The sequence below is a fragment of the Gavialis gangeticus genome, unplaced genomic scaffold (assembly GCF_001723915.1).
Source record: "Gavialis gangeticus isolate Ggan-Ray unplaced genomic scaffold, GavGan_comp1, whole genome shotgun sequence".
Lineage (NCBI taxonomy): Eukaryota > Metazoa > Chordata > Crocodylia > Gavialidae > Gavialis > Gavialis gangeticus.
Window position 1 is genome coordinate 43,261,965 of NW_017729031.1, and position 13,882 is coordinate 43,275,846.

The 13,882-nt window shown below is 59.6% G+C and overlaps 1 protein-coding gene across 3 annotated transcripts in view; it reads left to right on the forward strand.

Annotated features, from left to right (window-relative positions):
- SLC4A3 (solute carrier family 4 member 3) overlaps window positions 1-13,882 on the forward strand; it is a 45,106-nt gene that overhangs the window by 9,889 nt on the left and 21,335 nt on the right. For all 3 annotated transcript variants that reach the window (XM_019522685.1, XM_019522684.1, XM_019522686.1), the window contains 7 exons: window positions 1,421-1,752; window positions 1,919-2,061; window positions 2,642-2,853; window positions 7,927-8,078; window positions 9,266-9,446; window positions 12,399-12,534; window positions 13,363-13,543. In XM_019522685.1, the coding sequence (XP_019378230.1) occupies window positions 1,421-1,752; window positions 1,919-2,061; window positions 2,642-2,853; window positions 7,927-8,078; window positions 9,266-9,446; window positions 12,399-12,534; window positions 13,363-13,543 (1,337 nt within the window). The remainder of the gene's footprint in view (window positions 1-1,420; window positions 1,753-1,918; window positions 2,062-2,641; window positions 2,854-7,926; window positions 8,079-9,265; window positions 9,447-12,398; window positions 12,535-13,362; window positions 13,544-13,882) is intronic.

Genomic DNA, 13,882 nt, shown 5'->3' on the forward strand with positions numbered 1-13,882 from the left:
TTCTGTGATTTCACTGTGAACCAACAAGGGAAAAACCCAGCCTCGCAGCCCTGTTAGCACCAGGGGTTGGAGAACAGGCCCTGGGGACTTGTGCAGTTTTAGACCTGCAGAGTCTTGTTTTCCCTCTTGTTTCTGGAGTAGCTCAGGTCTGGCCACCCTGGGGGCTTGTGGCAAAGAGCAAGGGAGAGAGCTGCAGCAGCAGAGTGGGGTCGAGGGGGCGGGGGGGGGATCCATCAGCTGCACTTGGACCTCTACTTGGACCTCTTTGGTTTGGTTGGTGCCTGTTTGACTCAAAGGACTGAGGAGCAGGTGGGAGGAAGGAACCAGAGCTCTGCCTCTTGGCTGAAGCATGAGAAGTCGCAACCCACCTGCCCCCCACTCGCAGCTTCCTTGGCAGAGCCAGGGCTGGGCAGATGCAGCGTTCCAGGTGCCTCGAACAAGGAAAACGAACAGCAAACCCCCCTGATAAACCAGAGTGGGAGCAAAAGGACCCATGGGCAGCATCCTGGCCAGGCCATATCCCAGAGCAGGTACCCAGTAGAGGAGCACCTCTGCCAGTTGCTTAACAGATCCAGGCCCGGCTGCAGCCCCCCATGGAGCCAGGGCATAGTTTCATAGTAGGTTGGGTCGGAAGGGACCTGAGCAGATCTTCAAGTCCGACCCCCCTGCCATGGGCAGGAAAGAGTACTGGGGTCAAACGACCCTGGCTAGGCGTCTATCTAGCCTCCTTTTGAAGACCCCCAGGGTAGGGGTGAGCACCACTTCCCTTGGAAGTTGGTCCCAGATCCTAGCTGCCCTGACAGTGAAGTAGCACCTCCTAATATCTAGCCTGAATCTACTCTCAGTCAACTTATGGCTGTTATTCCTCGTTACTCCCAGTAGTGCTCGTGGGAACAGGGACTCTCCCATTGCCTGCTGGTCCCCCTGGTCAGTTTATAGGCACCCACCAGGTCCCCCCTCAGCCTTCCCTTGTGGAGGCTGAACGGGTTCAGGTCCCGTCGCCTCTCCTCGTAGGGCCTGTCCTGCTGCCCCTGATCATGCGAGTGGCCTCCTCTGGACCCTCTCCATGTTATCCACATCCCTCCTGAAGTGCGGCGCCCAGAACTGGACTCAGTACTCCATCTGCGGCCTGACTAGTGTCACATACAGGGGGAGGATCACCTCCTTGGACCTGCTTGAGACGTATCTGTGGATGCGCGACAAGGTGCGGTTGGCCTTCCTGACTGCATTCCCACATTAGCGGCCCATGTTCATTTTGGAATCAATAGTGACTCCAAGATCCTTTTCTGCCTCTGCGCTGTCAAGAAGGGAGTTCCCCAGCCTGTAGGTATGCTGCAGGAATTGGGGCAATGTGGGCCTGTGACCCAGAAAATGGTAGTTCTTGTGTTCTTATGACTGCCATGCTCTTGCTCTCTTTCAGTCCATCGTCAGACCTCTCACCACATCCACCACCCGCTTTCCACCCACCTGCCTCCTGCCCTCAAGTTCCCGAAGCGGCACCCCCGTGCCAGCCGGAGGAAGAGGAGGAAACGAAAGAAGAAGAAGACCTCGGTGCCCCCCTCGGAGGTCACCCCCACCATCCAGGAGGTGGATGAGGAGGGCACGGAGGCAGGGGAGGAGGAGGAAGATGAGGAGGAGGACGGTGAATCAGAGGCCGAGGAGGCCCTGGAGAAGGTGGCCTCCCCGGAGTTGGAGACAGAGGCCCCAGGGAAGGAGGCATCTCCCAGGCTGGGGTCCTCTGGCAAGCCAAAGGCAAGGCTGTAGGGGGGCTGGTAGGCTCCCGCAGACTGTTGCCCCAGCTGGTCTAGGGGCAGGGGTATGTTCCCCACAGCAGGGCAGGTGGGAAGTGGTGAGCTTGAGCCTGGTAGCTGCCCTCAAGGCAAAGCTGGTCCGAGCTCCCAGGGTCTCCTTTCCACAGTTTACCATCGGGAGTGACGAGGATGACGCCTGCAGTGCCACGGCCATGACGTGGTTCCACATGGATGAGGAGTGCGGTGTCCTGTCCCCTGGGCTGCGCCTCACCCACCTGCTTCAGGACCGGAGCCCAGCCTCGCTCCACAGGTGAGCGGCATGGCCTGGGCAGGCTCCATTGCTGCCTGGTGCACACACCAACACGGTGGGCTCCCTGCCTTCTGCATCCCCTTCACTGTCGTCCCACAGGCTGATGGGGCTGGGGTACATGATCAGAGGCAATGCTGGAAGCCATATACCCTGCCCAGGCACCAGCTGGTCTCCAGGTTGGGGCTCTAGGGCCATTGCTGGGCACCATGGTGAGGGGTGGAGCTGTCTGTTTTCCCCTCCTGTTCTCTTGTGCCTGGCTCCTGACCTGTGGGCAGGGCTGCAGTGCTAGGGCTTGCACACCAGGCCTGGGCCCACTGTGAGTCTGGTGGCTGTGAAGCCTCTTTCACCACTGGGAAGGGAGCAGGTCTCCTGGCAGGGGCAGGGGACATTCCTGGCTGTTGGGTATTCCTGGAGAAAGACCTTGGTGTGCCCAGGGCCATGCATGGTTCTGCCAGGCCTGGGCCCAAAGACCTCCACCCTTAGTGGAGTTTGGAGGGCCTGCAAAGCAGCTGGGTTGGGAGTGCCTCCCCCTTCCACCCCATGCTGCTAGCCGCTGCCAGGCACCTGCTTGTCTCTGCAGCCTCCCGGGGCCCAGGGAGCGCCTGTCACGGGGCTGGGACAAGCGGAAGCCCTGGAGCCAGGTGATGAGTGGGCAGCGCGTGAGCTATGACCTGAAGGAGCGGATGTGCATCGGCAGCATGACCACACTGGACAGTGCGGCCTATCAGCGTGTGCCCACCGATGAGGCTGAGGCCCAGATGCTGGCATCCGCCGACTTGGACGGCATGAAAAGTGAGCCCTGCAGCATGGTGCAGTGCTGCCCTGCCTGCGCCTGAGCCCCTGCCCCAGCGAGTCAGACCTGTGGGCCACACCTTCCCCCACCAGCGCCAGGCCTGAGGCTGCCCCTTCTCTCTCCACACCTCTCATGGTGCCCTGCAAACCCCACCCACCACCCCTTCTGTCCCCAGACCCAGGCTTTCTGCCCAGTGCCGTGCCCCTCTCTCCAGACCTGCAGCCACTGTTGTCCCAGCTGTGAGCTCACCACACTCATTGCCCTTCTGTCTCAGTGCTTCTCATACCCAGCCCCCTCGACCCCAACCCATGGCCCCTGCTTTCTCAGCTCCAGGTTCTGCACTGCTCCATCCAGTCCTGCAGCCCCTGCTTTCCCAGTCCTAGGCTCCCTGTCCTCTGCTCCCAAGCCACTCTGAAGCTCTGAACCTTCCTGCCTGCCCCAGCCCCTCAGCTCTAGGCATTTCCTCAGCTGCCCCATCACCCTGTTGTTTTCAGGTCTCCCTGCACATCCCTGGGTGACAGCTCTCCTCTTGATACGCTTTCCTGGTTGTCAGCACCCTCGCGTGCCATGCGAGCGCTGGCATTGCTGCAGCTGGGTGTGGCAAGCCATCCCCTTGTGGAGAAGCAGAGACCCCTGCCCAAGTGCCTTCAGGGCTGCCCTGTGTGCTGTGGGAGCAGGGAGCAGAGACGTCATGGAAATGCCTGCTTGGGGCCTGAGGACATGGAGAATTCAATAGGCTGCTTTTCAGGCTGGGGAGGGAGGAGACGCTGCGGGGGAGCCAGGGAGAGCAGCAGACAGCTGCCTGCACAGCAGCTCTGGGCCTCCATTGGGCACCTACGACAGACCGGGGGCCCTGTGGCCCCATGCATTGGGGGGGCCGTGGCCTTCCTGCAGCAAAGCTCTCCAGCCCCAGGACCTTGTCTGCCTCTAGGGGCTGCTGTGCTGGCATCTCTGGCAGCTGGAGGGAGCAGGCACTGGCACAGCCGGCTCCATGGCTCTGATGAAGTCCTGACCGGTTGCATCCCAGGCAGTGCGTCCCTAGTGCTCAGACTGGCTGTGCCCCTTGCCTCTTGCAAACCTGGCGGGCAGCTCATTGCACTGACGCCTGAGCTTCCCAGGGCACCATGACAGCCATCCAGGAGGGAGAGGAGGCAGTGAAGGAGGCAGGTGGGGACAGCAGCCCAGAGGCAGGACCAGGCATTCATGCCCACAACTCCATGGGCTACGAGGATTTCGAGGAGTTTGCCTTCAACTTTGAGGATTATGATTTATGGGAAACCATCAGGAACCACCTGGGCTACCCTGATGGGGATCCCATCTGTAAGTACCCAGCCAGGGACCCTGCATGGCGGCCGGGAGGTGCAAGCCCCAAGCCCTGCCCCCAGTTTGCTGCCTGGCACCCTCCTTGCATCTCAGACAAGGTACCCCCGAGGGGAGTGTGCTCTTGGGCACATACATCTGCACTCTGCAGGAGCTGCCTGCTGTCTGTGCATCTCTGTCTGTCTGTGGTATCTGTTCAGCCCCAGCCACGCTGCAGTGAGGTGTTTCTTAGCCGGTGTCTTACCTGAGTCATGCTGGGTGCAGCTGTAGCATGCTGGCTGTTCTCAGCATGTTCTGAGCCATCTCCATCCTCTGGCGCCAGTCCCCAAGTGGCCCTGACTGAAGCCGTGATACTTCACCTCTGTCTCTGGCACAAAGCTGGTGCAGTTTGGAGTTAGCAGGATGCACGGGGCCTGGGGCCAGGACCTCCGGCTGCCAGCACCAACATCTTCCAGGGGCTGGAATATGAGCTGGGGCCTCAGATCAGGCTGCAGCCTTGAGGGTATCAGGTTCTTGGCGTGGGCTAGAGATGGGGAAGGGATAAAGTGATGTATGGGAGCCTCCAGTCTGAGGACATGGGTGTGGATGTGGGCACAAACCCTGCTGTGGGCTGGCTGGCAGGCAGGCTCTGGTGGCACAGAGAGAACAGGATGAGGAGAGAAGGCAAGGAAGGGCAGGTATCAGGTGGTGGGTGTTGCCCAACAGCCTGTCAGGATTGTGGTCCTGTTTCCTGGGGCATCACGCATATGTGCACCAGTGGATGGCCTGGCCTGGCCTGGCCTTGAGCCCATGCTGCTTGCACTCAAAGGAGAGAGGCAGGACGGTCTGGAGAGGACCCCCTGGGTCCTTGGTGAAGGAAGGGCTGGTCTCTCCAGAGGCTCGGGCCCCATCAGTATTGGACAGCACTCAGCTCTGCAGCTCTGCAGGGTCCTGGGCTTGGCAGGGGCTTCTGCAGACCACTGCAGTGCTGCTGCGCACAGGGGCAGATCAAGTGCATGTGTGTTTATGCTGGTCCTGGTGCCATCCAGCACCCTGAGAGACGGAGAGCCTTGGCAGTGTGAGCAGCCAGTGGTTGTGTGGAAAGGGGTCTAACTGGAGGACAGCTCCATCAGGAGTTACTGAGCAGGGCAGTGAGGGCACGGCCTCTGAATCAGAGCCTCCTGGACCTTAACTGTTGGAGGCTGCAAGTGAGAGAAGAACAGGAAAAACCCTGGTCAGACCCAGTTTGCCCTGTCTTTCAGCATCCACTCTGGGCGCCATGGGGCACAGGAGACAGGTTAATGGACCTGTGGTCTAAGGCTGTGCGTGGCAGCTCTGATGCTCCTGTGTGTGCATCCTACCGTGTGATGTGCTCAGTCTAGGTCCATGGCTGAAGCCAGGAGGCTCCTGCCTGGCCCTCCCTCCAGGCACTGAGGCTCCATCTCTCTGTCGGGCACTTGGCAGCCAGACGGCTCTGCCGATGGCCTGATAAGCTGGTGTCATGTCCTCCAGCATTGATACTGGGGCCCTATTTTTAGATGTCGCCATAGTAGCCGCATGCCACTTCCTGCCTGTGCTCTGGTGGTGATGACATGGAAGGGAAGGTGGCTGCAGTGCACATGGCAGGTGGCTGCGGTTCCTCTGCCCGCTCCCACAGAGGTCCCAAAGCAGCATCTTTACCCAGGCCTTGACCCAGCATGAGCAGTGTGGTTTGTACCAGAAGGGCTCAGAAGGTACTGGGGCTTCCTTGACCTTGCAGGCAGGTGCTCAGCCAGGCTCTCCAGGGCCCTGTTGGAGGCTGAGTGACTGCAAGGCAGGCTGCCGAGAGCAGAGAGCAGCCCCTTGGGGCACTTGTAAGGTGCTGGTGTGGGAACGGGGCTCCCCACAGGAAGACTTGCCACGTGACTGCAGGGGAGTCACGCCGTCTGGCTGGGGCTCCATTTGCATCTGCCGAGTGCGGATTGAGAGGCCTTCCCTGCCCCACAGGGAGGATGTTGTGTTGTGCAACACTGAAGCCAGGGGCTGGGACAGGGTCAGAAGTGGGGGAAACATGGAAGCAGAGGCATCATAGGTGTACATCTTGCGCACACTTGCAGGTTTGTAACACGGCTGTGCCTGTGCTGGGACATGCTCACAGGGGCAAACCTGCGTGAAAGGCGCCATGTGCCCAGGTGGTGCCCACAGCCCAGCAGCAGCACATGGGTGTCGATGGGCAGTTATTGGCTTTGCAGCAAGCGGAGGCTGCCAGCTGTTAGCAGGACTCACATTGCCAGTGCAGTCCATGAGGGAAAATCCCTGCCGGCGCCGTATGGATCTGGTTTCTATTTAATGTAGTGACCCATTTTCCTGAGAGCAATGCTGGAGCTGGACCCCCTTCCTCGGGCTGGGCATGTTGCTGAGGTGGGGGAGACGGGTGTCCAGCTGTGGCTACCTCGCTGTGCACTGAAGTCTGGTGCCCCCCTCAACTGCCCCCCATTTCCCCTGCTAAGGGGTGAAGCTCCCTCAGCCACTGAGATGGGCGAGGAGACGCTGGCCCTTTGCTCCACCCCGTGCAGGGCTGACTCAAGAGTCCCCAGGGAAGATGCACTTTGTTCCCTAGTGAGCTTCTGGGGGCCAGGGGGTCTCGGCCACCTCCAGGGACACCAGTGAGATGGGAAGCAGCATCCTCAGCCTGATGGCACCCAGTGATTGGCTGTGGCAGGGCAGCTCCACCACCCCCAGGCCTGGGCAGGGTCAAGGGAGCTCTCAGCAGCACACTGGCATCTGGGCACTGCATTTCTGGTACAGCAAGAGCAGCCAATGCTGTGGTCACCAGGGTTGTGCAGAGCCTTGCCAGCATGGGGGGCACATCCACGTGGGAGCTCAGGCCCTTGCTTGTTGGCCAGTGGCCCTTGTTTGGAGTTTCAGGAGAGCGGGTGTTTGATCTCTCACCAGTTAGGGCAGCTGGAGTGAATGGCAGCTGTCACTCTGCCCCGGGGGGTTCCTCACTAAGCCACTGCAGCTTCCTGCACCGTCACCCAGATTTTTGCAGCCAACAACACTGGCGTGTGCCACCCAAGAAGCCATCCCTGCTGCCTGCACTACACAGGGGTTAGCCAGAGCCCAAGTGCTCTCCCTGCGTGGAGGGCATTGAGGGCATGGCTGGGAACATCCAAATCCCATCTGCAGGGCTTCATCAGACCCATAATGGCATCAAGGCCACAGGCTCAGCCAGTCAGAGCCCATCTCTGGGGCTGTTTGCCTCTTGGTCCCCAGGAGCAGGTTAATGGGGGCATGAAGCACAAAGCACTCCCCTTCTTGGGGTGTCAAGACCCACCTCCCCCAGGCCGACTACCTTCCCACCGTGCTGCTGCGGAGTGAACCATGGAGAGTACAGGGGCCCTGTCGTGGGTGAGGAGGTCAGCAGCTCTTCCCAACAGGGCCATCCCACGTCGGATGCTCTGCAGCATGGATGCTATCTGGGGAGGTGTTGGAGTGTTGCGGGTTCATTTACTCCCTGCAGCTTTCACCAACTGCTGAATGAGTCTTGTACAAACTAACAGGCCCTCGGGCTAGCTGGGGTTGTCACAGGAGGTGGCATCCCAAGATGCAAGGAGCCCCTGGAAGTGCCAGTTGACAGGTTCTGAGAGTTTGTCTCTGGAGTGCAAGTGCTCTGGCCGCACTGCGCCTACCAGCAGCAGTGAGAAGCAGACGGGGTGTTTGGGCATCCCCCACCTGCCACGACATTTCTGCTCACCCAGTATTTTGTCTTTTCTTCCTCCCTGCACACCCAGGCCACCGCTTTGAAGACAACCCTGGTGTCAGGAGGCATCTGGTGAAGAAACCATCTCGGAACCAGATCACTAGGACAAGCAAAAAGATGGTGACAGCTCCATCAGTCAAGAAAAAGAAGAAGAAGAAGAAGCTGGACCGGCAGCCCCATGAGGTACATGCATAAGCAGATCTAGTATTTTGCAAAGGGCTGGGGGTGCAGATGGTGAGGTGCATCGTCACACATAACATGACACGTGTTTCTCCAGTTAAAAAGAAGCTAGAAGCTTTGCTAATGTGAAGGGTCTGGGGCTGTAATATTCAGTATAAGCGCAAAGCAAAAACAAACAGAATTTCACTGACATGGGTTAAAAATGTGGAGAGCTGTGAAACAGGAGCTTCCTTCCCAGAAGCAGCTAGCAGCCAGCGAATGGCAAAAGAAAGGGGAACGTCAAGACAATTAAACAGAAGAGAGGGTCATCAGCACCTGTGGAGTGTGGGGATCAGGTGGATTATAATAAGGAGCCAGGCTGTCAAGTGACTCTTGTGTCTGCTTGACTAGAAATGCTGCTGCCACTGCCAGGAAACTGGGATTAAATTTTGGGTGGAGCAAGAATCAATGGTGGGTGCAAATGCACCATTCCCCCCAGCCCTGGACCTGCTCCTGGGTACATGACTTCCCCTCCCCTTCTCCCCACTCTCCTAGTGTCTGTGGTCATGTACTGGGTTCCAGAAATTGGCGTGGGGGTAGGAAAACACATGAGCTTTGTAAAAGGATGCCTGTGGGGCTTGCTGGCTTTAGAGCTGCCAGTTCGTGAGGGTCACATTTTCAAGCTCTTCTTCACATCTGGGAAAGAACTTTTTTATTTCAGTATTTCTTTGAGATTCTTCCCAAATCATGGCTCCCACTGGGAGAAAAGCCTCAAGCATCACAAGGATCCCGATGCAATCTTGGGAGCTGCCAATGCCATCGTGGCCCTGAGGCAGAAGGGGGGTCTCCCATTTGAGCACTGCTCAGTGGAGATGGTAAAGTCCTTGTGGCACAGACAACCAGAAGTGCTGGGTGGTATCACTTGTGCCCCTCAGGGCACAGTCTGTTCTTGGCTGCCTGGCTTGAAGCAGGTAGGCAGGTGCTGGTCAGAGCTTCTGCCACGTCTGCCTGAGGTCCATTCTTGCTGAGCCCATTCACCCAAGCCTAGGTAGGCAAAGGCATGATCCTGCTCCTTGGCTGGTTGGCACCTTAAAAATAAGCCCAGGGCCTTGCACTTGGCCCCATGCTCTCCTGTGACTTTGTGCAGAGGGGCGGGGACCAGAGCTGCCTAGCTGGTCAGGTCTTTGTGCCTATGCTCTGCTATCCCGCAGGTGTTTGTGGAACTGAACGAGCTGGTGGTGGACAAGAACCAGGAGATGCACTGGAGGGAGACGGCGCGCTGGATCAAGTTTGAGGAGGATGTGGAGGAGGACACAGCACGATGGGGGAAGCCCCATGTGGCCTCCTTGTCCTTCCGCAGCCTGCTGGAGCTCAGGAAGACCATTGCTCATGGTGAGTCCCGGCCCACATGGTCGAGGGAAGCAGCCCAGGCTCTGTGGTGGGACAGGCCCTTGTAGGCAGATACCATCTGTGCTCCTGACCTTGCTGTTATGGACATGTTCAGCAGAGGCTGAGGGAGAGGGTCCTGCTGTTGCCTGACAGAGATGTGATGGGGGGCATTGGTGGCCTCTCCCTTGTGCTAGGCCTGTGCCCTATCAGGCACGTGACAACTGCCCTCAAGCCGTGGCGCCGTGCCTGCCTGGCATGGGAATCCAATTGGCCACGTCCATCACTTGGCTATAATCCAAGGGCCAAGGGCAGTCATCCAGTTACTGCAAGCAAACGCTCTGAAATACCACAGTGAGATATCCATTGCATGTCAGATAGCAGCCTGCCAGGGATGCCAGCCCCTGTACTCGCATAGCGACCCTGCTGTAGTGCTGGACAGATCTGTGCGATATGGCTGAGTCCAGGGATCAGTGACAGCCCACGCAGGATGGCTCCCTCAGCTGCACTCAGCCTGAGCAAGGCATCCCTTTTTGTTGCCCCATATTAATCCTCCAGGGCATCACCTTCTTCCCAGGTTCAGAAAGTGCCCAGAGCTCGACCCCAATGTGCATGCAAGCACTTGTTTGCCCAAGACTTCCTTCCCCCCACCCTTTCTGGATGGCTGTACCCCAGGCCTCTCAGGGCAAAGGCCTGGCATGCCAATCTATTGCTACCGTACCTGTCTGCTCCTGCCTCCCTGCAGCTCCTCCCCGACAAGGTGACGGTGTCTGTGATTGCCCGTCGCTCTGCCTGTCTGTGGGTTCCTGGAATAGCGTGCATGTGCCTGGTGTGACCACATCCTGCCACCTCGTGAGGCAAAGTGCTCCAGCCACTGACAAGGCAGAGGAGGCTGTGGCTTTTCTAGTCTGATGTTTCCCTGAGACACTCATGTTATTTCAGGGCAGGGGACAGCAGCCTGAGCTAGCACTGGTGCAGTGTGGGGCCAGAGCCATCCACGTGCAGCTGAAGGCTCCCGAGTGGGACACATTCTGCACACATGTCCCTGGACCCTGTCCCTGGGGCAGTGTCTGTCTTGGTCCTCGCCACTGCTGCTGTGAGCCCTCTGCCCTCCAGCCCCTCTCCCCCACACCCCCGGTTGCTGACAGGAGTCGTTAAGTAGCTGACCTGCTCTGAACTTGCCCGAGTTTCTAAGCACATGGCAACCCACGTGAATCTATGAATCCATGAATCTATACCCCTATGAATCTATAAACCCCCTGGGTCTGTGAGCACGTGGACAGGGGCTAAATATGACGGGCAGAGTTGGGGCTGGCTCTTGTGCCCCCCGGGGTCTGTGCAGAGGGCAGTGCTGCTGCTGTGTGTGGGCTGATGTGTTTTCTGAGCTGTATTTTTACTGGGGGGCCCAGATCCCAGGTGGTCCAGGGCAGCGAGTCTGCCTGAGTCCTGCTGGGGAAGGGTGGTGGGACAGTAAGGCAGGGCATGAGATAGAGGGAGAGAGAGTAGCCCTAGATGGAGGAGATCTAGGGTTTGAGCTGAGCCAGGGTCTGCCTTGCCTGCGGAGGAGGTCTGAGCTGAGCTTTGATGTCTCCTGATTTCTGTGTTGCGTGGGGAGAGGGAATGACTTTGAGCTTGTCCCAACATGTGCAGGCGGCCGAGGCACCCATGTGTCCAGGGAGGAGCCTTTGCCTCATTGCATCCCAGAGCTCTGGGCAGTGCAAGGGCCCCATAGGCCCCGCACCTGCTGCAGTCCCACAGGGGCTCGTGGGTCCCTCTGGGGGAGCCCAAATCAGGAGTTCCAGGCAAGCAGAGATCTCGTGGCAGAGGCACAGAGACTGACTGTCTCTGCTGGGATGGGGTTGGGCCTCTGCTGCAGACAAAGCCTGGGGCCACACCATGGAAAGACACTAACTAGACATGTGACCCCTACACTTCAGTCCCTATGCTGGGGCTGTCTGCAACTCCATGCACGGGAGCACCAGCCCCGGAGGAATCCCCTGCTCCTCGACACACGGAGCAGAACTGGACTGGAGCGCAGGGCTTGTCCCCCAAGCCAGAAGCTTTGCTCCAGGCGCAGCCTCCCATAAAGCACCAACCCCTTGGCCTCTCCCTGCCCTCTCAGCCGCAAAACCCAAGAAGCTGCAGGGCCACTCGTGCTCCAGCTCAGCTGCTCAGAGCTCCGCAGGAGAACCCCCTGCCCCAGAAGCGAACCGAGCTCTCCCTGCTCACCTGGCACTGGAGGTGCCAGTGTGACTGTGAACAGCACTGGCAAGAACCAACTCAGCAGCAGCCCAGAGGGGCTGTGGTGCCTGAGATCTCGTGTCCCCAGAGCTGAGCTGCAGTGGAGTCTCCCCCATGCTAACAGTCTCTGGGACTGTTAGCAGAGGGAACGCAAGGCACGAGACCTGGTCCAAGCCCAAGGAAGACAGCTGCAGTCAGTGGGCCAGAGGATAAGCCACAGGACCTGAGGGGATCTCAGGGCTGTCCTGAAGTGAGGAGGCCCTGGGTCTGCATGATGGAGAAAGATGCAAGCGGCCTAGCTACAGCGCCAGCACTGTGGAGCGAGGCCTGGTGGGAGTCGTCATGGGGCAGCTCAGGGCAGCTATCCCACGTGGCTGGTGCAGAGACCCGAGGGGTCTAGACCTGGGACAAGCTGGCAGCTGGAGGGATAGGACCAGCATGTGGATGAGTCGCAGTATGGTGTCCATGGCCTGTCAGGGTGTGGGGCATGTGTGAGGGGAGTGTGAAGGGCAACAGGAGTGCATGTGGGCTGAGGGGTGCCCACAGACATGAAATGTAGGCCAAATGCTGCAAGTGTGCACGGCCTGAGACCAAAGGGGTGCAAGACGGTGGCAGGCACCTTTGTGCCTGTGCCCTGCTGGGGCTCCAGCCCGGTGACATCCTGTGGCACCGTGGTCTGTGCAGAGCTAAGCAAGCCACTTTCCCTGCTGCTTGCAGGCGCCATCCTCCTGGACCTGGAGCAGACGACGCTCCCGGGCATCGCACACCTGGTGGTGGAGACCATGATCATCTCAGACCAGATCAAAGCTGAGGACAGGGCCAACGTGCTGCGGGCCCTGCTGCTGAAGCACAGGTGGGCATGGGCTGCAGGTGAAGCAGAGCAGGGGCAGTGGCAGGCATACTGGAGGGGATGGGGGCACATGGGACAGGAGCGGAAAGCAGGGAGAGAGGCTGGTCTCTAGGGTCACATTGGGAGTGGATCTAGTAGGGGCAGGTTCCCTGCCTGTATCTGGAGTAGGGCCTGGTCCCACAGAGCAGGCAATGGAGGGTGTGTGCTGGAGGGCGCTGGTGCCTCCTGGGCAGTGTGGGGAGGGGCTGGGGCAGGGAGACCAGGGCCCTGAAGGAGGGAAGGGTGGTGTGGGGGGCTCTCAGCCTGGCAAGAGGGAGGGGAATCATTGCCAGGTGGCAAGGAAGGAAGCTGCGGCAGGCCCCAGTGAAGGAGGGGACAGCTGGGGAGGGCCATGACCTGGCGGGGAGCAGGGCAGCTGGGCTGGGGAGGTGGGGCAGCAGGACAGTGAGGGCACTGCGGCAGGAGCTCCTGTGTGGCTGCTTGGGGCGGATGCTGGGATGGGGATGGGGCAAGGCTAGGGGGAAGCCCTGCGGGGAAGAGTCCCTGAGGGAGCATGGGCAGGTAGAGCTAGCCATGCTGACAGCAGGGAGGGGAGGGTGCAGGGCTGGGGACAGTCGCAGCATCCCTGACTTCCTGCCCAGGGCTGCACGGCTTGGGTACCCACCCAGACACAGGAGCCGCTCTCCTGACCCATAGGGGTTTGGCACCCTGCTCCCTCAGAGCCTGGCCACCGGGGAGGGTGGTAGCTGCAGTCCTGCCATCGCCACTGGCTTTGGGGGCCGAGGGCAGGGCTGCTCCCGCCCACGGCTCTGACCGGCGCCGTCCTCCCAGCCACCCCAACGATGAGAAGGAGGGCTTCTTCCCCCGGAACCACTCCAGCTCCAGCATGAACTCAATCGTGGGCAACCACCACCACAACCACAACCACATGACCGACACCTGCATGCCTCTGATGGGCGAGGAGCGTATTGAGATGGCTGACCCCAAGCCCCATGACACTGAGTGCAAGGAGGTGAGGGCGGTACAGGGCGGGACTGACTGGTGCAAGGGGTCTCTGCCCTTCCCAGGGCACCAGGGCAGCTGCCTGAGACAAAGCCAAGTGCAAGGTGCACCCAACTTCCCTGGGGGTTCTAGCGTTGCAGGCCAGGGGCTGAGAGCACTCAGTTCCAAGACCTGTGACTGGGCATGCCGGTCAGGGACCCAGTCCTCAGCAGGGCTGCAGGGTGGTCGGTTGCTTGCTCAGGCACTTGAATGTAGATGCAGGAGACAAACTGCAGGCCCTGTCTTTACCGTTGCACAGGGCAGGAGTAAGGGGGCCGTGCCAGCTGCCAAGGCAGGACCCATCCCCATG